The sequence below is a fragment of the Corvus hawaiiensis genome, chromosome 9 (assembly GCF_020740725.1).
Source record: "Corvus hawaiiensis isolate bCorHaw1 chromosome 9, bCorHaw1.pri.cur, whole genome shotgun sequence".
In the NCBI taxonomy this organism is placed as follows: Eukaryota; Metazoa; Chordata; class Aves; order Passeriformes; family Corvidae; genus Corvus; species Corvus hawaiiensis.
The window spans coordinates 28,000,015-28,026,049 of NC_063221.1; the positions used below are offsets into that span (position 1 = coordinate 28,000,015).

General features: G+C 41.7%; 1 protein-coding gene across 3 annotated transcripts in view; it reads right to left on the reverse strand.

The window, feature by feature from the left end:
• Window positions 1-26,035, reverse strand: part of LRP8 (LDL receptor related protein 8) — a 173,159-nt gene that overhangs the window by 144,879 nt on the left and 2,245 nt on the right. Inside the window, exon 1 of one of the 3 annotated variants that reach the window (XM_048312922.1) lies at window positions 19,121-19,180. The exons of the other annotated variants lie outside the window; for them this stretch is intronic. Coding sequence (XP_048168879.1) covers window positions 19,121-19,145 — 25 coding nt within the window. The 5' untranslated portion in view covers window positions 19,146-19,180. Of the gene's footprint in view, window positions 1-19,120; window positions 19,181-26,035 lie in introns of those variants that run through there. 3 annotated transcript variants of the gene reach the window in all.

Below are 26,035 nucleotides of genomic sequence, written 5' to 3' on the forward strand. Positions count from 1 at the left end.
AATCCCTGTGATTACCAAGGGGGAGACCATGACAACAGCAGAAAAGCCATTCAGTGCTGACACTGGAGACACAATGGCCAACTAGTACTTTGGGTGAAATAAATCACCCACTAGCTGTTTTATTAATGACCCAGCCAGAAAGCACATACTTCATTGCAGAAGATGAAAGAGACAAGTAAACCAAGCTGCTGGTCGACAGAAAAGCATTAATATTCATTTAGCTTCTTATAGACTGCCAGTCAGACCAGCAGAAGAGCTGGGCATTGCTGCTATGTCAGCACTTAGCAGGGTTTAGGCCTTGATTATATATGGAATTTCCATTTAAATTCAAGAGAAGTGGGTGAAGGCAGAAAGACTGATGCTGCCAACCATACACAGCCCAGACTGACAGGTGCCTGCTAATGAACACAGGGGTCAGCACGGAGGCATCCTGACACTCTGCTGTCTGCTCTGGGTGTCAGCAGTAATGGGAAGCTGATACTTCCGACAGGAAGCCCTACCAACAGTGAGTGTGTAAATGAGCTTTTCTCTAGGAAGCAAACTCCTGGAGAAAGCATTCGCATCCTCATGTGTTTTTGTACACACACAAGATGATTTTTCCCTCCTTAGGGATTTACTTCTGCAGTTGTTCACCCCCAACCCAATTCTCATTTCATTTCTCTGCAGTATGAATGCAAAATGGGGGACAGGGAAGAAAAATGGAGCAAAAATATCACCAAGACATTATGGCTTTATTATTTTTCTCCACTTTCATGCTTTCCTAGCAATGTTTTCACAGTTATTCTACAAACAGTCTTCAGACCATATACATTATTTTTCTCTCCCAATGTATAAATCAATAAAGTCAGCATCAGAAATTCACCAAATCTAAAATTAAACCAGTACCAAAATGACTTAGGACAGTATCAAACCTATCATGTTCCCCACCTATAATTCCAGGACTTAAAATATCAGTGGCTCAGACATCACCAGGTCTGTCAATGATGAAGAAAATCAATATTGCAGTAACACATAACATTAATTAGCTGTCATAGAAGGCACACACACACACCTAATTCTGTTCTTCACTTCTGAGTATATGTACATGCTTAAAGAAAGAGTACCACCTTTCATTTCCAGTTCTTCAGGCCAGAAGCTTCCTAGGAAGTCAGAAAGCTTTGCACAGGGCAAGGTTACACATGCAGATTTGCAAGTCGTGATTACAACACAACACTACAGGGGTGTAGGTTTATTTCATTTATATTAGAAGGCCATTCCTGTTTGTAAAAAATAATAATAATATCAAAATTCCCATGTTCATGCAATATTCTGCATGTTCAGATGAGCATCCCCCTCTTTTTTTAAAAGGAAATAGAATATTGAGACCTATATGAGATTTTTCTGAGAAATAGCATACAAGACTCAAAATTTGCATGTGAAGAGGAGAAACCTTTTTCCTGTACCCACCCTTCTTTAAGTGAATGCATCACTCATTAAATGTATCAGAGCAAAGGCTTTGAAAATTTAAGTTCATAGGCTGAGTATGCCACAGACAACAGCAATTCCTTTATATTCCTATTTCCTCCAGTGAGTCGGAACTGTTTAACATACAGAGGAGGTAGAGAGAAAGCATGGGGAAATATTTTGATATAGTAAATGGCACAGGAAAAAAATGAAATTAGGAATTCTGCATGTTCTTACAATAGATAGATCCTGCCAGACTAGGAAGCTGAAAAGTCACAAATAAATCAGTGAAAGATTGTACACATCAACTGGATTTCCAATGGAAAACATTTCCAAGATTTGGGGTGGAGGAAGGAGGTTTCTGAAGAAAGGGAGAAAAGAAATTAGGCCACTGTTTTGACTATAAGTACATTCAGAGGTTTTTATTAAATGGGAACTGTAGTTTTAATGGGATATAATGTCTTCTGTTTCAGAGCCCAAGATAAGCACTGAAGGAGATTAGGTAGCAACTTTCACTGATGATTTTCTATCTAGCTTCTGGCCCCATCCCTTTAAGCCCACCATATCAGGTTCTTCACAGTGTTGCAAATGTGGAATACATAAAATTTTCTTTAAAAAGGATTTTCTTTAATGTTTGATCTTTGTATACTTTCAAGCCTCATCAACAAGAGGGAGATTTAACTGTGAAACTGAGAGCAGCTAACAAGCTCTAAGTGATGTCCAGGTGTTGAAAAAAAAATCACTTGTTGGTAGAATTGCCTTGTTAAGGTTTAGGGCTAGACATGTTTCAGTTATTGGAGACCTATGGGAGGTTAACAAAGCTTGGAGAGAAGGCGGTACCTCAGCATGGACACAAAGAATGCAGAATTTATGGGCCACAAGGACATTTTGCAGAACTCCTGAGATAAGGAGAAACTAATAAAGCAAACTCAGCACTTGTGCTGAAATCAGCTCCAACTGGGTAAAAAATAATTCTGGCAGGGACAGATCATGACCACTGACCCAAGAAACCCAGTGACTCAAAAGGAGAGAGAGACTGAGCATGCGGCCTAATTAGCATGAGATGCGAGAGAATTATTAACCAATAGAAGATAGAATTTAATTAATAAAAGAACTGTGTCACTTGTAGCCAATGAACACTAATTCCTTTGTTTGCTGAAATGTATAAATAGTAAAAGTTTTGATAGTTGGTGTGCTTGATTTGTGGAATACCACCGAGCACCCGGGTTTGTGCAGCTCTGAAATAAATAATCAATGTCTCTCTAGTGTGTAATTATTGGCCTGTTGCACACCAAGTAACAAATCTGATTTTTGAGAGCAACAGAACAGAATTAATGTGGATGGGCCACGCATCAGACCTGTGAACTTTTCCACCAGTAAGAAAAATTGTTCATGATTAGAAAGCAAGGTTATCAAGAATTCATTATATCAGTATGTTTTGTTTTCAGTTTAAAAATAATTTCTAGGCATTTCAAAGTAAAAAAAGCTCACTGTGAAAGAGGCCTGTTTGATTTGTCTTCCCTGCAGTTCTCACCACTCTATTTAAAACCACTCATCCAAACACAAGGTATTCTCAGAGGCACTATTGATAAAAGACTGCACAGAAGCCAAGCGCCGCGAGCAGCTATTTTTAATTATCCAAACCGTGCATGGAAAACATGCACAGCTTTACAAGTGAACTTAAGGTCGGAGAGAGAAGCAGGGGTTAAAAAAAAAAATCACAGCAACAAGCTACACGCTAAGAAAAACCTCCCTATGGAACCTCCCTATCTGGTCTAGGACCCTGTGTCAGTCCAGGTGAAACATTTTGGGTTATTGTAAATGAAGATAAAACATACTGGCATCTGTGTGACAGACATGGCCACAAATCAATCAAGCAATAAACAGCACAGCATGCTATTTCTGGCCTTGTGCCTCCTTTTTGTCACATTAGGGTAAAAAGTTGAATTCAAAGACCACAAGTGCCTCTGAAACAAGAAGCCTCCCAACACCCCCCACCAGGTAGGCAGAAATGCAGACAAATTCAAGTGTCTGACGGGATTGTGGGATAACAGGGAAGCCTGCTAACAAAAGCAGACAGCCATTGTGGCTTAAGGAATCAAAATGAACACCCCAACGTCCTCCTCCCAGCTGAGTGCCAGGGGTTTGTGATGACAGTGCTTGGCCTATGACAACACTGCTGGCTACTGATTCTTTCCTGCCCTAAACCTTCCCTGTTGTTCTTCTCTGAGTCCTAAACAAATCCCAACAAGGTTTTTAGCTACCATCTCAGGCAGTTGTTGCCAGTCTCAGCTTGAGTCACACCACATTTGCCACGTGAAGTTTTTCCAGCAGTGAGAAAGAAAACACGATTCTACCAACACATCCAAGAGACTTGAAGAAAAAATAGCAAAGGTCACACCCGACAAGGAGATGGACTGATACTCACAGACATTTGTTCTGCCCTTATTGTACCCTACTCCTACAAGAGACTGTCTTTGTGCTTCTCCCCAGCTGTCAGCATCTAGCAGAGAATTAAAACTCGCAGAGCCAGGTCTTTGCTATGTTTGTAGAGTGCCAAACCCCAGGATGCCCTGGTCCAATACAGAAACACCAAGTGGCACTGGACAAGCCAGATTTTCCACATGTGTTGCCCCAGTTTATGCTCTCCCACTGGCCCCTTATTTCCATTGGCTGTTTTGGCTGGGAACGGCTTTGTCTCTCCAGTGTAACTGTCCCTAAGAACAATGCTGCAAGATTTCCAAATCACTCTGGAATAGTGACTGTGATCCAGGAGGATGTGTCTGTATAGCACAGCAAACAACCATGTCAACACAAAATCCACAGACATGTGACAGCCTGGCAGCAAAACTTACCACTTTCATAACTATCCGAAGGCTGAACATCAGCTCAGGGATTGAAGCAGCACAGCTGTAAAGAGGAGGATGGGATGATGATTCCCCAACAGAAAAGCAATAGTTACATACCAGAAAAACAGGGTTTGGGACAAGCCAGTTCAGTGGACAAGGCTCAGTGTGGACTGATAATTCTAAGCATTGAGAGAGATGTAACTTTTTGTATCTAGACTCTTTTTTCTCAGTACAAACAGTTAAGATACTATACTTACTGTCATTTTATATATTGTCATTAAAATGGCAATGCACAGGAATAGTTTGCTTAAAAATAGGAGGCTAAGGATCCAAGGAATTAAAAAAATAAAGTGGATGTGTTATCTGGAAGTATCACGATGTATTTTCTTTTCTTCTGCCTACCCAGGTTTGGTCCTGGAGGTTGTCAGTGTCTATGCTGTCATCTTCGTAAGCAATTTTTGAAAGTGTGGAGCTCAGAGAGTCCATTAGAGAAAGTGAAGTTCTGCGCTACAAACACTAAATAAACCCTATTTAAAATATGAACCAATCTGAAAACTTTATAGGTGAAGTTAGTTTTGGAGGTATCTTGGCTCACACAAATATGGTAGGTTCCCTTGCACACTTTTGGCAGTTGTGACAGTTCAAGGTAGCCCAGCTGCAAGTAAACAAGATTAAATACATCATACATGATACTCACTCTTTATGCAGCAATTTTTATCCATTAATCCAGTGATAGCTCACAAAGGTTGGCAAAAATATTGACATTTCCATTTTAAGCAACAATGCCCAGAGAGGTTAAGCCATTTGTCCAATGTCACATAAAAATACAGCTGAAGCCAAGGACAGACCAATTTCTGAAAAGCAGTGAAGCACAGACACCTCACCTCAATTCACTGAGAGCTCTACCATCATGTCACAGCCATTCCCATTTGACTGGAGTCACACTTTTCCCAAAAGTCAGTAGACAGAGACACAGCAAATAATTTACACCTCTACATCTCACTGCCGTACTGCTGCTTATCACCTTCCCTGATATGCAGACCTGTCCCAGGCCAGTGAGTTACACAGCCATCAGTCCTGTCCACTTGTGTACATACACGGGCTCCTGTTGATTTTTCTCATTGATTACATGGACACATCACAATTTTGTGAAGAGCCCAGTCCAGCAGAGCTTCAACTGCCTGACAGCTCACACCAAGCCATGGGCTACTATGGATTGCATATCCTAAATACCACTGTTTCATTGTACCTGGAGTAGTCATAGCCAGCACAAGGCTACAGTCACACAATGACCTCCTAAATCCTACCTGAATTTGAGAGAGGTTGCACTTGGGGTGATTTGGGGAATTAGCTTTGGGCTAAGAGAACATGTACAACACTGGACAGAGTCACATATTGGATTGGCTCACCAGAAGCTCACGAACAGATTTGTTTCCTCTAAGGCCACAGACTGACTGCAAACTCCTCAGAAGCCAGTTGTCTTCAGCTATTTTTAGGGCAGGATGTCCAGATTTTCCTCAGGAAACGCATGCCAATCTTCAGCAAGAAGTCAATAAAAGAACTCATCTTTGCAGAAAAACCAGAATGTGACAACCCTGCATGTGGATGTCTGACACCAGCATCATCTCCTTTAATGAACACTTCTCAGCACTGACAGACACCAGAAAATCCCCCAGCACAGAGTGAGCAGCCCCTCAGACAGAGCCTGGCAGCAGGCAGGCACAGCCCCAAGCTTCCAAACAACTGCTCTCTAGCCGGCCTTTGCTCCAAACTAAATTAAGGCCCACAGCCTTTAGCTGCCAGGGCCTCCCTCTCAGATTCAAATACAACTGGAACTTCTGTTCAATGAGCAGACTGGACTTGTACATTCTTACTGCTTTGGATCCTCTGGAATTTACTTACTGGAATTTTACCATCCTCGCATTTTTCTCCCTTTTGCCTTGCTGAATAGGTATTCCCCATATCACAGAATCCAAGGGTCCTTTTACTGCAGGAGACACAGACTCGTCCTTCAGATTCCTGGAGAAGAAAAGGCTCCTGCAGGAGACCTTATTGCAGCCTTTCAATATATAACAGGGCTTACAACAAAGATGTAGAGAGACTTTTTATCAGGGCCTGTAGTGATAGGACAAGGAGAAATGGTTTTAAACTGAAAGAGTACAGCCAACTGCACCTATGAAGCAGGTCCAACTTTTCATTATTCTGGAGCTGTGAGCATTGATAGGTCTCCTGTTTTGGAAGTATCTTTCCTGTATGGCATTCACATGGAGCCAGGATCCATCAGTTCACAGTAGAACTCAGCTCTATCACATATTTGTAACTTAGCCCTGCTCCTGGCAGAGTCAGAGCTGGAACTCCAGTTAAGTCTGTTTGTAGATTGTCATCTTAAAGTCATGATGATTACCTTGCTTTTCTGTCAGACCTCTTGTTAATATCTACTAATCAAACCAGCTGATTAATTTCAATCAAGTTGGAAAATTAAGCATAGATCTCAAAGACTATCATCTTTATAGGGACTTTATTAATAGATTCAGAAGATGACAGCTTGTGTGAGAGAGCTCTGAATTAGCATCCTCACTGAAGGAAAGCAAATTCTGTGCACAGATCCTGTTTGCTGGTGGTCAGAGATGCACTGACAGCCCAATCAGAGTATCTATAGCTTCAAGCACAAACCTGAAACACTGTTAGGCTGAGTCTGGATTCACTTGTGAGAATGCTTTAAAACACACTCATTAGTCGCAATTAGTGGCGTTAGTGTCATGGATTGGTTGTGCTTTTCAGGTTCTCATCTCAGAAGAGTACTAAATGGAAGGTAGTCAGATGCGGCACCAGACCAAAGGTTTATGTAATACTAAAGTCAAATGGAAGAGAAAAGTTAGAAATCCTAAAACCTTGCTGTGACGACTTGGACTGGAAAGATGGAGATCCTATTGAAGACTTTATCAAACACCCAAAAGGTATAGCTAGATAGCTCTGGTTTGAAAACTGCCTGTGAAATATTTTGCACTTAAAATACTGCTTTATCGCTAATCAATATAAGCAATCACCAAAAAGTGTCACTCCTACTTGGGAAGGAAGTGGTCAGAGGCTGAACTCACCCAATGGCTTTTTCTTTTGCAAGCTCTGCCCCCATGTCCTGCTCCCTTTCTGCAGGAGGATTTCAAAGGCAAAGAAAACAAACCACATTTCCCCTCTAGTTTTGGTGCTGCCAGATCAAGTCTGTAGCGGAGATTCTGTCACCACTCTGTCTGCAGACATAAAGGCAAAGATGGCCAGATGATCCTAAATATAAGGACTGAACAGGGAACAGGAACACAGATGTCCCTTTTTGGGCCACACTTTATCTTCTGGTCTCTATACCTGGGACTACCAGCACCAATCACCCTGGGCCACTTGACCTGAATTCCAGGCAGCTGCTGAGTCACCACTAGACCAGAGGGTAAGAGGAAAGTCTCCTTTTGTCATTCCTACAAAATATGGAAAGCATTTTAAAGAAATTCAGATCAAATATTCAACAAAACCACCAAGTAGTAACCACCATGAGGAAAAGCCAAATTTAAAATGTCCCATGAGATTAGGAAAGTCATGAGCCCAAGATCAGTGACTTGATAGGAATGCAGTACCTTGCCAAAAACCTTGGGGGGAAGAGAGAGAGAGGAGCATGAGCAATTGCCACATGTTAATGGAAAAACTAATGTCCTCCCAGCTCCTGCATAAACCCACACCAGAGGATCCCAGAGGAGAGCAGAGATGACTTTGAAATGTGAAAGTCACAGAAGTTCAAATTCTTACTGAGGATTAAATTAGACTTTTTATACTGACCAATAACAGAGCACCACAAGAGACACTGTAGAGGGCCCAGAGGTTAAACCAAGGTCTATTCTGCTCTGAAGATTAATGATCTTCTATCTGGAAACATCCCAATATAAAATGTGTATTAGCCTCAGACACCTTTGGCTGCATCAGATTCAAAGTTCAGCTCTTGGTGCTGATGATCAACAGCTGAGTTTCCAAATTTTAAGTCCTTTACAGCTTTGTGAGACCAAAAGAAAATAAACTGTCCCAGCAGGTACTAAGATATTACAGTGCCCCTTGCAAGATCTCCCTGCTGTTGCCCGCAGGAGGAACAGGGCACTGCTCCCACTCCGCCTTGCAGAGCTGCTGTTGCATTCAGGAAGGTCTGGAGCACTTTGGGTTCCAACAGTTCATCCAGTATCCTTGGAACACAGCCCTGACTAGATAATAGAACCTTTTGGAGGGATTCTTTGGAAAGATCAAGTGAAAACTGAAACAGACTTTGAGCTTTGCCAGCAACAGAAACTGTATATTCATAGCAACCCTCTGCCATATTTATTTGCTTCTCTCCTCTCTCTCAGCAGCTGAGAGATAACTGCAGTAACTACTGAAAGTAAATGAGAGGAAGTAATTGAATGTTCTTGTGCAGCAGGCACAAGGAGGATTCACCCTCCTTGGAAGATGAGAGGAAAGTTACTCAGATGACTCAGTTGTCAGGATGACTTCCAAATTATTGCAGTATTTAAAGAGGAGAAACGTGCAGCTCTCAAACCTGATTCTGCCAAAAGTGGTATGAAAAATAAAATCCTCAGAGCAGAAGAGTGCCATGACAATACAACCTCTGGAGAAAGAAAAAAAATTCTCCAACCAGGACTTTGTAGAGATTTAGATTTCAGGTGACTCTTAAAATCGTGACTGTTTTTGCAAGATCAGCATTAATTGTGAAAACTAACTAGCTCTTCTGTGATTTTATTCTATATGTGCTAAGAGAGGAATAAAATATTGATTGAGTGAGCTTCAGGTTTTATTTATATAAGGATCTGATTGCCAGGTTCATTCTTATGCAAAGCAGAGAGAGAAAGCTCTTTCAGCAGGCATTTTAAAGAATCAGATCTAAAAATAACTTTATGCTTTGGCTTTCCTTGTAAAATGCCTGGGAGTGCTTGCCCATGCTTCTTCCTTCAGTAGTCACTAAGAAAGCAAGAACCAGATCGAGGAAATCCCCGACACTTCCAGTAACTTCAAACTGGAGATGAGTTTGCTCCAAATTGGAACATAACTGACCTGAGTCGGCACCAGCAAGACAGAAACATGAAAGTCGTGCCCATTTCTGATTCTCAGTTGAAAGCATACCCCAAAACAACTCCCACTGTATTGCTTTGAGCGTGTAGTATTTTTCCACATACATGAATTCCTGTGAAGATTTGAAAGCTTTTATTTTGTTAGTGCTGTGTCTCCAGGTCCTTCCTTGAAGCTGTTGTTTCTCATACCACATCTTTCTGAAGCTGTCAAAACAAACCCGTGTGCTGTATAGGAGTAAAGCCAGGAGGAATGACCCAGCAAAGTCATTTTTGAAAAAGCCTCGACCCCCCCTGGAATGAAAGCGAATGCGTGGCCTTTGCAAGGCAGAAGATCAGCTCCCTAAGCCCTTGTCTGTGACAAACAGGCACGCCTGATGAAATGATGAAGGAAAGCACATCTGCATATACTATTGTCAGGTCATTAAAAAGTCAGATGTAACTTTTTGATGAAAAAGGCAACCTCCATTTAATAGCTTTTTACATGTAATGCTTTTTAAAATCAAAATATTGGTTTTTTCATTGATAGCTGCACTGGGAGAAGCACACAACCTTGTGTGATGTGGTAAAACTGAGCAAAACCACATCCCCAGATCAAAAAGTGTCAGGATGAACATTTTGTACTGTATAAAGCCACTCCAAGGTCACTCTCAGCATATATCCACACTTACTGTTCATAGCCTTGTTCCTATCTGGCTAGTTATAAAATCCCTTTTCTCCCTTCAGCAAGCAGCACAGCACAAGGTAGTACACAACAGAATGCAATTCTGGGATAATGGTATCATTCTGTTTTCCATGAAGACTTTTTTTGTTCAAATTGTTGTCTCAGGAGAACAGAGTGAAAAATCTCACTATCAGTGCTTCCTTGCAAACACCTCTGCTCTTTTCGAAAAAGCCACAACATATTTCCGTGCAGAGTAAAAACTCAGTACCTAAGCAGCTGAAATAAATTCTTGAAAGTAAAACCATTCATTTCTAAAGCTATTAGTGAAGCATTTACTGCTTAAATCTGGTATGAGATCTTGAAGTTCTTACTGCATACAGAAGACTGGGAATTTGCCATTCTCCTACATAAAAAGAAAGCAAGTGCACCCAGGAGTAAATCTTTGTGGCCAGAAACAGCCAGGCATGCTGCAGTGCAGGCTTCCACAACATCTGCTCTACAAACCTAATTATCCCTCACTGAACAGATGCAAAAGATATCTGAAATGTTGGCACCTGAGACACAGAGATAATTTTAAGTCCCTTTTAAATTAACTTTTTTTTAAAAAGAAAAGCCATGCAGAAGTATTTCTGTTACTGATGCACAAACTTGAAGTCAACAAAAACTGGTCCCAGCTAATTCTAATATCAGATAATCACATCTGTCCCATATGAGTGTTTAATCTCACTGCTCCTTAGACTCAGTCCTCAGTGGGATGATCTCAAACTGTGCTACTACAATCTATTACAATGCAGCCAGTTCTTCAGGATTTGGCAGCTCTTTTTGAGTCCAGCATGCAACAACCTCATTTAGTCTTAGCAGATATATAGAAGTCCTAAAATCTAGGTAAGAACATAATTTCTAGAGGGAAATGTTAAATTAAGCTCACCTTCTGGTAGTTACAAGGGCATTGGTGGGCACTGGTCCAACTACTGGTGGCCCTTTAATTTGCAGATTCCTTCATGAGAAGAAATTACATGTGAAATTTGAGAGAAGTTTTAAATGGGTTTACATACACAAATTCAGCAAAGAAACATATATAAGCGAGGCGGAGATATGTGGCTGTACAAAAAGCAGACAGCTTAAATCATTTACGAAACAGTATACACAAATCTCTCAAATGAAGACATCTTTCTCTTTGTCTCTCAGGAACTCTATTTCATCTCATTGCTCTTGAATTTTCACTAGCAGTCAAGTGGCAAGCTGCCAAATAACTCACAGTTGGCTAGAAGCATGGTCACCTACAAGTTAATTGATGCCACAGAACTTCCCTCCAGGACGCCATCTGGGTTGCATTCAATATTCTTAACTGGATTCAGAAGTCCGTCCCTCTAAACTTGAAAGCTGCTTCTCTTGACCAAATGCCAACTTGCTGATTTTGTTTGCAAGCACACACATTTAACTAAACAGCAATACCAAGCTCCTCTTCCACTCTTTTGACCATTTATCAACTGCACTATTCTACAAAAATAAAGACAGACCACTTCCCCATCTCACAAGTGGGCAAATTGGGAAAATGAGAGCTGAAGGAGGCTGTCAATCAAAACTTAGAAAGGGATTTTATACCAAGTCCCTGCTCCTGCCAGATCAGGCACATTTTAATACACCTAGGTATCCTGCTCTCGATGCATACCCTCGATGGCTATAATGAGACTTCTTGTTTTCATTTTTAGAAGTAGGGCATTTACAGGATAACCTTAGAATTACTTTTGGGGCCTATCTGCCCCACTAACAATCAGACAGGTAGAGTAGGTATTTTTACTTTCCTATTTCTACTCACTGCAGCAGAAAAATACCTTCCTGATATGCAGTTGTACCCTTCCATTTCTCTGCATTGACAGCAACAGTTTTCTGCATGCAAAGTCAATTACATGGAAAATAGCAACAATAAATCAATGCAAAGGTGTCCTGCTTTGCTGCTGGGCATCTGCTGCTTGGCAAATTCCAGTAAGTGTGCCATCAGCCCATCAGACTCAGCCCTGAGGTGGGAAAAGCCCCTCACCTTTACAGTGGCACAGCTGGGATCAAACCAGCACCATGTGAGGCTGGGAGGGAGTGAGGAGCCAGTGAGGTCTATGTGGTACAGAAAACACCCTCACCATCATTGTCAGCAGTTTGAGGCTACAGAACAAGCAGGCCCGAGCACAAACATTGCCAGATAAGTGCTTCCTCTGATGACATTTGAGGTTGAGTTTGCACAGTTGCTTTGGGTGAGGAGAGGAGAGTCCACCACAGAGCCTGATGAAACAGGGACATGTTCTGTCAAAACTCTCAGCCTGCCTTTTCCATCACATCCTCATTCTGCCCTTTATGATTTCTCTGCATTGGGCCTATTTTCTCAACAAGCCTTATTTATTAAAACCACGAAGTTCAGTAATGGCTGAGTTTCCAGCTGCCTCACCAGACCTTGCACAGGAGTTTCATCCTCAGCCCTGGTGGTATTTTATTTCTCTTTAGGCTTCTTTTGTCTTCCAGTGTGGGAGCCCAACCAAGCAGGCTGCCACTACAAAGCTCTCTGCGCAGGAGGCACTTGGAGACCTGAGGACAGAACTGCCCAAAGCACCCAAATGACCCTTCAGCAGGCCTGGCTCTTGCCTGCCTGTGCCCCCTGAAAACTGTCCCTGAAATGGCTGTGTGAAGCCTTTGTGAGCAAAGATCCTTACAAGAGCAGTACAGATTTACTCTACAGTCACCTGCCTAGAAATACTTTGTAATAGAATAGATTTGGCAGGACTGAGTCACAATTACCTGCTCTTCATCTGGAGGAGAGACAGCATGCTGGAAAACTCCAAGGCAGTTTATTTGACTCACTCACTCAGACATAATGCTGTTGGAACAAAAGGCCAACCTGGCAAAAGCTCATCAAAACAAATCTCCATCAAGTTCATACACTTACAAAGAAGTGCACAGCAGTGATAGAGATGAAGAGTGCCTACTCACATTTGGCAATTCTTCTTGCTCATTTTTTGCAGTCAAACAAAAAATCTAATGTCCTGGAAGTGTTTTAGTACCTACATATTACAGGCAAATCCTATTACTGTTACCTGAGAAAGGGTACTGAAAAAGCAGGATGAAAGTTGCATTATTGACGTAACAGAATTAAAGAGGTTTACACTGACTCACTAAATACCTACACAGCAACAATAAACTCACTTTGAGCTCACCAAGAGTTCTGCTGTGCAATCTAATAGCCTGCAGCTTAGCAGGCAAAACCACCTCTCCAAATGGCTCAGGGTTGGGGTTTTCTTGCTTTGCTTATTTTTTTTGTCAGTTGCATATATTGCACAATATCTAAACCAGAACATGAACTTCAAGTTTTTTCGTAAGCAAGTGGATTAAAGCAATAATATTGAGGCCTTCCAAGCCACATTCAGGCAGGATACAATATTGTCCAGCAGGGCAAGGAGCTTTGATTGGGAATACTCAACCCAGGCAGTGGTTCTGTTTTGTGGGACAGAGGAATTTTCCTTGGGTCTGTTCCTGCCCTGACAGATAATACTGAAAATTATAAGCCAAGCCTGGAGAACTTTTAGTTGCTGTGCTGTTCCAGGCAGGGTGAACACCAGAGGCACTGGCAAAGTCAAAGCCATAGTGATGATTTTACTGCCATAAGCAGGCTCTCAATAAGATTTAAATATCATGTCAACTTGTGATCTCCTGCACTTCTAGACTTCCTGTGTCAAAGTTCAGACCTACACACTGCAGCTGTACCACACTGAGAGCTCTGGGTCTTTCTGCTCCAGAAAGCAGAGACACCTGAAGTTTAGCACAGGAAGAACTTGCTTTAGCTATAGAATAACACAACATCCATCACTGGAGTGAGCTTGGCCCTTTCCACCAAAGAGCAGAGCTGTAAATGCAGACTAAGCAGCCTAAGAGGGCAATTTTAAAATACCCAAATTGCAAGCAAGATCATTATAAAACTAGGGATATCACAGACTAAACTATGCCTGTGGTTGATCTTTCCTTCAGCAGGACACCAGGAAACAGAGGCAAAACAAGTACTGGATACAGACTGAATGGTCAATAACATATGGATAGTTTCTATTTTCATGGCTTGCCAATGTCAAGTCCTCACATAACATTGTAACTGGTGGATGCATGAGATCAGGAATGGAATGAAAGTGTACTTTCACCCCTAAAATAGAATTAGAGAGCAGTTAATCCTCACTTGGAACAAAACAGTGGTCCAAGGCTAGAACTTGTTTTGTAGCTCTACAATGATGCTCTATGCACTTCTGGAAGCTGAAAGAAAGACAGGGTAATACCCTGGTGAAAACTGCTGCAGAAAACATTTTGTGAACACCACAGGCCTGAAGCCATTGATTTTGAGTTTGGAAAGGTTTCTTATTGTCAGTTGTGTCTGTAACTGTGAAGGAACAAAGATGCCTTGAAATATCACTTAAAACTCATGTTTTATCCAGCATATTCCGCTGCCAACAGTGCTCCCCTTACCATTATTCCACAGGCTCACCTCAGGGATAAAACGTACTCGAGGTGAAGCTCTGCCCGGCTGGTGAGGGTGGCCCTGTGGAGAAACCCTGGCCAGCACATGGCAGGGTACATGGGCATGTACATGGGCACGTACCTGGGCACAGCCCTGTGCTCAGTGAGGCCAGCCAGGGCTCTTCTCTCAGCAGGACCTCATGGGCCACATAAATCCATCTCCTTTCAGCCTTTCTGGGCCCACAGCAGCAGCTTTTCCAGCTAAGAGACGTCAATCTCAACAGAATTACGCCAGCAGGGAGAGGGTCAGGTCTGTGCTCTGAAGCTACAGGGCCAAGTTTTAGTCAGCAATCTAAAATAACCAATCAGCATTTCCTCAGAGACTTGTGCAGCAGCAAGATCAGGCTGAGCCCTCACACAGACAAGATGTTTTCTTTCTTCAACTTTCAACATCAGGGAATGGTGCTGTCCGCAGATTAAAGTAAGGAACCCCCACCAAACATCGCAATTAATTAGAGCGGAACACACAGCAAATATCTCCCCCAAATCCCGAGACACTCATCGTTTAACATTTTGAATTCTAGCAGTTCAGAGTGAAATGAGATCCTCCATCTTCCAGTTTATATCCAATAAGAAATACAACTCTCTCATACACAGAGTCCTAATAGGTATGAATCATCTCATCTCCTACTGACGAGAATTTATCCAACGTAAGAGAGTGAAACCTCCATCATTCTTACATGTCAAACTGCTGTAAAAATCTCTGCTATTATAAAAGCAGAGGAAAAAACTCAACACAGTGGCAGATAATCCCAACTGATTACTGTAGAAAAGTGACATTTACATATGCCCTTTTTCTATGTAAAAGGTCAAGCTGATGCACCAAAACGCTTCATCTACAGGGAATTCACCCCCAATCATCTCTAAAGAAGGTGATACCAGCTCTCAGGTGCACCATGGTCACCAAAAATGGCCATAAATTAAATTAAGGGAATTCCAGTTTGTTGTTCTAGATCTCATCAGGTTTGTTTTTAACTCCAAGGAAACCTAATCCCATATGACTTCAGTAGAAACAAGTAGCAGGGAGAGAACTCTTTTCAAAAACAGCACAGCAAGATTCTGCCCTAAACCCCTCATTGAATATGTTTCTAATGCCACATTCAAACTCGCACTCCCCCACAGGAAGAAAGAAACAGTTTTGTGGGAAGGGGGAAAATTAGGTCCTGTACTTGGCTGCCTTCCTCCCCCTCGGTGGTTTTCACTGTCAGAGAAGCATCTTTTTTGCATTCTAAAATTAACCCTGTGATATGATGATGAAGCCTGAACAACACAGCTCAGAAAAGGAACTAGTAAGCAACAAAGATCACTGCTCAACCCTTATTATTATGGACAACTCACTGACAGCTATCCAGCTTGCTTGGAGAACGAAGGAAAGAAAACAGTCTCCTAAAAGGATATTTTGGTTTCAGGTTTTCTTGAAACACTCCTCCAGTGTGCTGAGCAGGCAGGGATGAAGCTGCCAGGATGAGAGCCCTGTAAAACAAGGACTCGTAATCCCCAGCACTACCCTGACTCTTGCTGCAGGAATGCAGCATTTCCCATGGTGCTGAATATCTCAGTCCTGACCTTGAAAGCTGGAGGATCAGAACTGCTCAGTGACAGCGATGGCTTTTGTTCTGTGAACACGCATCTCCCGGGGTGTTGTTTGCCAATGCACTTCACTGTGTGCCCAACAATCTGATGCACAACTGCCCTGAACTGGAATCAACAGTTGGCAGATGTGGAGCACCACATCAGCTCTGAAATCTCCAATACTTGTCACCCTGGCAGCCTCAACCTGCATTTCAGTCTCAAAATTTAAAAATACCGTAAATTAACTAAATAGATCTGGGCAGGGTGAACTTAGCAGCTTCTTGCCAGCTGAAGTACAGCATTTGTGCAGGAATTATGAATCCTTTCTACAAGCATTAGCACAAATAGAGCCTTGCAATATTCACATGATTGCGTGCATAATCAAATGTGAAGAAATGCCTGCTGCTCTCAGCCAAGCTTTGCAGAGTCCCTGGCTATGCCTGAGCAACGGAAGGTGTTAACAAAGGCTTTGTGCATTGCTGTTGAGAACAGGCACTCTGAAACAGGGACATGCGAATTAATGGCCAAACTCATGGGGAATGACTGGAAGGAAGAGCAAGGCAATGAGATGCTGTGTGCAAACTTGGGAAAGGTTCCATATTGCTCAGGCACACCTTCGTCCACGACCAAGGAGAAAAATTAAGTCCATTATTTATCATTTCCCTCCAGAAAGGGGCCCCCAGGATTTCTCCCCTGTTCTGCACTCACTCTCTTTGAAGTGCCATGCCACAGTCAGAGACCCTGCAGTCAAGAACTGGACAGATACAGTTCTTTTCAGCACCTGTCAATGCAGCTCGTTAATCCCAATTTAACTTCAGGGATCAACATGCACTGGCACCTTGGGCAAACACACATAACACATTATTTTATAAAAATTAGGACAGATTTCTGTGTTAAAAGAGCTCCTGTGAAAAGGGGGAACAGAAATCACCCAGCAAAGAGCTTGAAGTAAAGCAGTTTCAACACACCAATGTGATCCTGGCAGAGACTAGTCCAGAGGCTCCCTTTGAAACCCCTTATTTATCACCTGCCAAAGAACAGTGCACATTATAGGTTACCCCTCCTAGATCATGTACCGAGCCCACCTTGTGCAAACTTCAGAGTTGCACAATCTAAACTGTATCTTTGTTGTTTTACACGAGGAAGGAAGAAGGAAAAGAGTAGCAGCAATAAAATAAACAATAGCAAATTAAACTCACTCAGTTATCTTGGTTTCTTCCAGAAAATGATACATAACAAATAATTTATGGAGGAACGGGTGCACAAGTGATAAATTACTTCATTAGTTCGTGCTCAGATAACAGCAAGGTGTGGGTGGGAGGTGAAGGAGGCGTGGAGAGAAATACACAGAATGGAAAGAGCCTCTTTAGCAAAAGAAAAGTCTGTCACGTGCAGTCTCACAACAGGCACTTCTGGCCAGCTGAAGAAGTGGCTGCAGTGATGCCTGTCTGTACATAGGCTATGCTTCAGGATATGTTGGAATGTACAAAAACAAAGTCCATTTTGAAACACAAAAATATTATGCTCCTCTTCAAACACCTGTATTTTCTGTGTCTCAGATACTAAATACAAGTGAGCCATTTGAAGCATTTCTTGCACTTGACCCCACACTAAAATTTTGAAACAGTGAGTTATCTCAACACTGGGACTTTTCTAAATATTTTACAATCTTTATATGACAAAGGCAAAGGCAAAGTCCTTGAGCAGTCGTTTAATCCAAGGAACATGATTATCTGTGTAAAACAATGTGATAATGAACCAGAAAAAAGGAAACTGGGGACTTTCTTCATGAGCCACTAATGTCCACAATGAGTTGCTGAATCACTCTACAGCCTTGGGCAGAGAGTAACTTCCCCAAGCATCGATTTTCACATCCCTGAAATAATATTTAGTCCATTTGTATGGGGAAGATTCATAGAAAGCTGAACTGCTAAGCAGCCACGGGATGACAAATGTGTAATGAGCGTAACACAACTACACAAACAAGAATAGAAGCTCTGAGTTACAGAGGCAGGAGGTGTATTTCTTGGCCTGCATCAGTCAGCACTGACATTTGCTATCAAAGAAACTGGGCCATTTCTCTGTTTATGAGTAGCTCTATAGATGCAACCATGATTCAGGATGAAAAGTCTCCAGGAACAGTTGTACGTTTACACCCGAAATTCTTATTCACAGTGCAAATATATTCACTACTCCTGCTGTTTATGATTTTTTATGCTCTTAACTACTCCCCGGATCTCACAGAATAGCGTCATATCTCAATGGAACACGTCCAGCAAATCCAGCAAGGTTTACTGATATACAATCACTGTTCAAACAGCAAGCCAAGCAGCTGGTATCTATTGTAGGAAATCCATGCAACACATTTGGAAAGATGCCTACAACCTTCCTTACCTAGACAACAAAAATAGAAAAAGCCTGAAAAGCCACCGAAGAAATTAATCACATTAAGTTTATACATGGAAAGCAAAGACAGACACAAGATCTCAACTAGGTAATGCACAGCAGGACAAAGACTTGGGATCAAAAGAAAATTTTAATTCACCCCTTGAAATAAAGCAAAGTATCACGAAGTGTACATCATACTACACGTTATATGTCAAGGAAAGAAGCATGAAAAAAGTATGAAACAAGGCCAGCTAAAATAAAACACAAAGTTAAAACCTGGAACTGGAGCAGTTATCTAAATGAGGGGCATAGTACAGTTAAGAGTTTACTATCAGTTGTACACACCAGTTTCTTCAACAATTATTTTAATTGATAAATCTATGCTATAGGCTACCTGTAAAGAGAAAGAAGTCTACAACAATGTAATATTTCAAATTTCCATCTATTACCATGAACTGTAAACACACTCTTTTACCCCCTTTCAGTATTTTGCAAGTAAAAGAAATCACACCCACAGAAGCTACAGAAACAAAGCTAAAACTCTAAAAAAAGATAAAGAAACTTACAGCAGGCAAAATTCTCAGTCAGCATGGACAAGATTCTGCAGCACTAATGAATTAGATTTTAAATTATATATCTATCTTTAAAAAGAAAAAGTAATCACAGCACAGAGAGCAGTTGCCAAAAAGAGTCCTTCTGGTTCTGCAAGTACAGGACTGTGCTCCTGCTGCCATGGAAACTGAGTCCCTCACTGCTTTGGTCCTGGTATGGTGCCACACATGCTCTCAAGCATTTAATAAATATTAATAATGCATTTAATAATATTGAAGTATCAGAAAGAGAACATCTAAGAAAAAAATTGGCAATAAAACTCACTTTACATGGCTGCAGCCCAAAGGCTTGTAAGCCTTGCTCTAAGCCAGCTACAAATCCTGTTCTCTCCTAGTTTCTAACACTTGCTCTTGGCATTAAGTGTGAGGTTAGATTGACTGCCAGGCCTTAGCTTCGGCTGAAAATAACCAGGAAACCTGGAGGAAAAAGTGAAACCCTTCCACTTGTCCAACAGGTACCTCAGCAAGGAGCAGTTGTTTGTGTTGAGCACTGGACTGGTAGGTTGGAGGCCTCACTTCTGTTCTTGGCTCTGCTGCTGACTCTTGTACAACTGAGTCACTCTGGTGCAGAAGAGCTCTAACACCATTTTTTCACCTCCTCATGAGGAGAAAGGCACAGGTCTGCCAGATCTGCCTCGGCTCTGGGAAGAAAAGTCATGGTCTTTGCCAGCAACAGAAGCACAGTCTACCGGGGCATCACTACTATGGCAAGAAAAAGGATATCTCCCCCTGAAAGACCATCAGTGACAGAGCTCACAACCCTGCTTTAAAAATCTTCTGGCTTCTTGTAGGTTAAAATCTGGCTCTTGAAACTATTTCAGTTTGGAAGAGTTTAGTTTTATTTTTCAACTAGCTTACAGTATTATTGTAACTATTAAAGTCTAATCAGGTTTTTATCACTTGCATTTCAGACAGAATTTTTCACAGAGCAGAAAATCTGCATTAATTTTATCACAGGGCCTTTTACCCTTTCCCCCTCCTTGTGGATATCTAAATATTAATTTTTAATGCAAAATAGGGAGTTGGAAAAACTGCACTCAGCTTTTCCAACACTTCCCGCACATGCACCATAAAATAGTGAGGATTTCCCTTTGGCTGGAAGCAGCTGTCTGCACTGAGAGCAGAGCGCACCAGAGCAGGCAGACTCCTTTTCTGCCGAGGACATGCTACTGCATAAGACAACAAGCAGCAATCCAAATCTTCATCTCCATCACCCAAACTCAACTCACTGATTTGTTTTCCTGGGCAAAGGAAAAAAAAGAAAGAAAAATTGACATCTTACAGCATTTTTTAAGGCAGACACAAAAAAGTGTAGTGACACAGAAAAGCAGAACTGAACAGCAACATGCTTTGGGACCATCTTTGAAATTACTAGGGAAAAGTCATAGGAAAATGGGAAAGATGTAGAGAAAGTCACCAGTAAAAGGACCAGGAGAACCTCACACCAAATCAATTCTACCACAAATACATCCCTAACACATCAGTCTCTGAGGCACACCAAAGACATGGTAGATTTGTCAGTGAATTAAAAGAGCTGATGACATTGAAAAAGCCAGCAGAAACAAAAGCTGGGTGTCTGCTGTATTAGAAACAGCTGAGGGAATCAATAGTAGTTAGACATTTTCAGGTGTAACAGAGTGTTTAATGGTCCTTTAGGTGGACAATGGAGTCAAGAAAAATTATTTCTAGCACTGGCAATCTCTTAGTGTAGGTGTATTGGATAAATTCACCCACACATTACACTTGGTTTCTCTGGTCTCATAATTGCAATTTGAATTAACTTCTGAATATTTTCTGATTAATATTAAATTATCTTCCACTCTTAACATCAACTAGTCAGAAATCACATCTCTAACCTATGCTAAGCCTGGGTCCAGAACACTGCAGACACAAGAGCACTGGTCTACATTGACTTTTCATAGAATCACAGAATGGTTTGGCTTGGAAGGAACTTTAAAGACCATTTGTTCCAAACCCCCTGTTAAGGACCTTTCATTAGACCAGGTTGCTCAGAGCCCCATCCAGCCTGGCACTGAACACTGCCAGGGATGGGGCAGCCACAGCTTCTTTGTTTTATCTTTATACATTAAAATGATCTGGATGAAGTTTACCTACTTTGGCTCAAAACATAGAATACGTTTGTATCCTCTGAAATGACAACTCTGAGCTCTTTGATAAAAAAACCAAGTCATACTGGTTTTGACTGAACTTTCATAATTTCCATCTTGAACTTAATAATTATATTCACTCTTGCCATTCTCCTTGACCTCAGGAAAACTTTTCAGCTCACAGCTTGTTCCTGTGACTCTATCTAGAGCAACCCTTGTGCTTTCTTGCTATAGCACAGCAGCACTCCATAAAACCAAGTTCACTTCCCTCTGTAACTATCATGTCCCCAGTGGCTCTCTCACATACCCCAGTTCTCTCTTCTGCCTTTTCAGTGCTCCCATTCCAGTTCTCTTTGTTTCCCAGACCATGAGCAGGAGTCTGATAGAAATCACCACCTTCTGGAAAGCAGTCTGCATCTAGACTGCTTAATAGATAAAACTCTTCAAGAAAATGCACCAGGAAATAGGGAAATGGAGAAGGGCATGTGCTTAAAACTTGATTCTCTACATAAAGGTTGCAGCAGGTTGCAATAACAGGGAAGATAATCCAGCCCCCAAAAACATGCAAGTTAGCTTCTTCAGAGCAGAAAACAGTAAAATGAAAAATGAAGATAAATGAGTAATAACATTCACTGTGGAACACAAGAAATCAGTAAACTGGTTTTGAGCCTAAGGTGGACATGAACCCAGAACAGACTAAGACAGGCAGGCGGCAGCCACACAAGCAAGCAAACAAGCCCTACCTCTCAACACCACTCTTCCCAGTGCTTCCAGTTTTGGGATAAGCATGCAGGCTGGCCACACAACGCAATTAAACATCACTGACATAATCAAGAGCATATGACCATGCATTTGTCAAGGAAACCTAAAACTCCACGTGGCGACGGGCACAGGCATCTCCAGAGTGGCAGGCAGCAATCACTCAGCATGCAAGATACTGGCTCAACATGGAACATAACGAAAAATTGGAGCAATGCATAAGAGAGGACAAAAAGTCATAGAATACATGTGGCAGTTGTGAGTGCCTACTGTGTCACTTGGTCACGCCCCAAAACCTGCAAGCGTGGCACACTGTTACACTCCTGCATTTCAAAGCCACCCAGACCATACTTAACTCTGCACAGGATCCAGAATTTAGTTTTCAAACAGGTTTTTTTTATATATTTTTACTCCCAAATTCCAGCTCTAGTGAAATCTAAACTGAAAAGCATAGTGACCACAAGGCTGCCTCCTGGGCTTTCAAAACACAGGCAGCAGGAGTCAAACTCCGCAGACTCTCTCTACAAAGCCAGTGGAAGAACAGGAGTGCTTCCTCCCAATTGCAAAGGAAATGTGTCTCAGCTACAGAGTCACCTGTGGCCACAAGGCAGGCAAGGGCTGAGGTCTGGGAGGTTTGCTGATGCCACATGTTTACCCTGCATTCTGGACACATGGGAACAGTTTTCAAAACAGTAACTCCCTTCAGGCTGCATCTCATACCTGAGGCAGCCTTGATCCTCTCTATAAAATGTCCCTATGAACCGTCCTCACCAGCAAGCAACACCACAGAAAGGACACCAGTGCAAAGGTGGAAAATGGAGCTTTAAACAAGAAATAGTAATTCTGCATTTGGCTGTGTCCCCCTGCAGGCAGGTATTACAAAGCTGAAGTGATCTTACAGCTTGTGTTTCATTTTAGGAAACTGGCTAAGCTACTGATTGCTTTTTGCAACTCTACTCTTTGCCACATTTAGTGTTTATTCAACAATGAAACATTTAAGCAGAGGTCTTGCAGTCTCCTTCACCCACATTCAGGTCTGGGTTAAGATAATGTGAACTCTACTTACATGAGAAAAATAAAATCAAACATAACTATCAAAGTAAAAGCTCCTGTTTTGCATCAAATATATTGTGTGTGGCTGCAGTTTGCAAGGTCTTCCTTGTTTTCTGCTGGCTACAATGGCAAGCAGGAAGAAACTTGTAAAACTGGGGGAAAAGCCTCCAAGAGCCACTCCCCCCTTGAAGCAGCTCTCTAGGATTTTCCATTCTGGGTGATGTGTCACACAGCAGCAGCGCCCTGGACACACAGCGCACGGATCCCTAGCCTGACCTGGCTCTGCAGCCTCTACCTTTCCTGAGGGAGACATAGAAAAAAAGTCAGTATCCCACATTCTGAGTACCTCAGCAAACAGTGCTTTTGGTAAAACACTGTGCCTCAGAAAATGGACATTCTTCCCATTACAAAAGTAGCTTTGATGTTTTATAAAGTTGCTGCTATACCATTACAAAAAAAGTCTTGATGACTGTGCATCTGCAAGCATTTTCTGAAATAGGTTACAAGAGTCAGTCTTGCCTTTCCAGAGTTTCGAAAGAGGAAAACGCATCACAGGGAAGGACTAAAATGCATCTATAGAAATCATGTTCAGAACTGTCCTGGAGCCCTGTCCTCATTGTATGGACCACATTTAGTGCAGATCATGGCACTGCAAGCTGTAAGTTGTGACCGCGATTTTGTCTTTCCAGGCCTACACAGACTGGACTGAGCTCAAGCAAATACTTCTGCATAGAGCAGAGCAAATGGTTTTAAGACAGGTTTAAACTCTGCAATAGCAACCCAAGATTTCTTATTCTAGAGTTTACACCTTTATTTCCCCAGCAATACAAACAATGTAACTTCCACTGTTTTTCTCTAAGGAGTTTAGTTTCCTTTTTGTAGATACATTTTAAGGAACGTCTCTACTCCCATTTTATTTTCCCTTCCTCAAAATGGTATAACTTTCTGCAAACATGACAGCAAAAAGGCATCTTCATATTTAAGCAATCTGTTTACTGCTTTATTTTTATATATTTCTACAATGCACACAAATTAGTGTCTCCTCCTTCTCTCCTGTTAACACTTCACAAGTCACGTGCCTACACACAAACGAGCACCATCTCCTTCCTGGCAAGCTCCTTGGCTACCATTCTTTTGCTAGCCGAGAAACCCTGTCCTGGATAAACTTAATACACCTTAAAAACTAGTATTGACCAATCTGATTTGTCCAAGACTGGAAATCATCACTTTTTCATGCTTCAGGTCTAATGTTTGCTGTATTAACTCACATGGTCCTATGGTAAGTAAGTTGAACTACCAGCCACAACAGAAAAGGATTACTCAGTGGGAAGCAAATGCCAAGGATGCAATACAGTTTGATTACTGAAAACATTCTCCTTAGAATCCAAAACTCTCTTTAAAAAACCAACATTATGCCAGCAAATCTTGGGGACAGGGAGGACAGGGGGGAGGAAATGAGGACAGACATGGGACACACAACACAACGGGGGAACACAAACAAAAACAAACAAACAAAAATTCAGTCTTGCGCAAACACAGTTTCTAGTAGGAAGCCAGAGAGTCCTGCCAAAAAATAAAATCAACTCCTTCAAGAACTATTTAAGATCCTCTTGGTTACAAAATCTTCCAGTGTATTAGACCATCTCCCATAAGGAATTGGTTTGATAAACCAATTCTTCACACAGAAAAAGACCCTCCTGTCTCTTCAACAAGGGAGGATATACACAAGCAGCAATGAGCTATTACAAATACATTATCAGCTCTGGGAAAAAGAATCATCAAGTAATTACAGAGGTTATCAGGGTCCTTATCAGTACTCACTGCCAGCAGGCTACCTGCATATTCATTTCCCTCTCCATCACCACTCTGGCATGCTGAGTTTTCCAGAACAGTTTCTTCCACTGCATATGTTCATAAAATAGTTTTAAAATAAATATCTGTTTATTACAGCAGTGATAACAGAGGCGGTATCTATAAGCAAAAACACACGGAATGTATTTTTTCACCCAGTGAATAGAACTCCAAACATTCCATATGCTGAAAAGCAGTATGCATTTTCAAAATAAAACAGTGTTCAGAACAATTTAAGTGAGAAAAATATGAATGACAAATGCATTTTTTATCTTTCAGCCTGCTTGAAGAAGCAACTGCAAAGCTTGAACTAAATTAACAGTCCATGAGCAATTTCTGTAGTCTGATCCCCAATCAATAATAAATGCCAAATTCAGATTAAAGTGAGGAACATATTTTTACCACCCCCAAACCCAACAACTATAAAAACCCTCTGAAATAAACCTAAATCAGATGCAGTAAGCATTCTAACACAGCACAGTTCAGACTGAGATGATGTTCAATAGCCTGTTGTTCTACACTCTCTCTTCTGACACAGTGCTCAGAGGGTTGATCACAAGGAAAAGGAGAAAATAAAAAAGCAGCCCAGATACTGACCCACTCATTCATGCAGGGCAAGAGCTCAGGACACAAACTTACTCTTCAATGTTGAATGCAGGGTGCAGAATCTGTTCAAGATGCTCCTCAAGCCATGATCCCAACCTCTGAAAAGCAGTTCGGAAAGCACTGCCCACAGGTCACCTGCAGTTCACCAAGTCTCTGTACAACAGCGCACAGAGGTTTTAAATAGAAGGCTTCACAAACACCATTATGTACCTTCTCAGAGATTCCCAGTGCTTCCACAGATTAGTGTCTCTCTCAGGAAACACAGGCACTTCTGAGAAAACATACTCAGTTATGGCTACACAAGAGTCCAAGGTCGTTCTCAGTCACCCCTGGTTTCCCTGAGCCTTATGCAATTTGACACATTCCAAATCTAAGTCGATTCTAAATACTGCCATTATAATTCCTGTAAAAGCCGTATCTATATATCAATTAACTAGTGCTGCTAACTCCCTGGATCATAAAACTATGCATATATAAAGCCTATCAAGTCCTC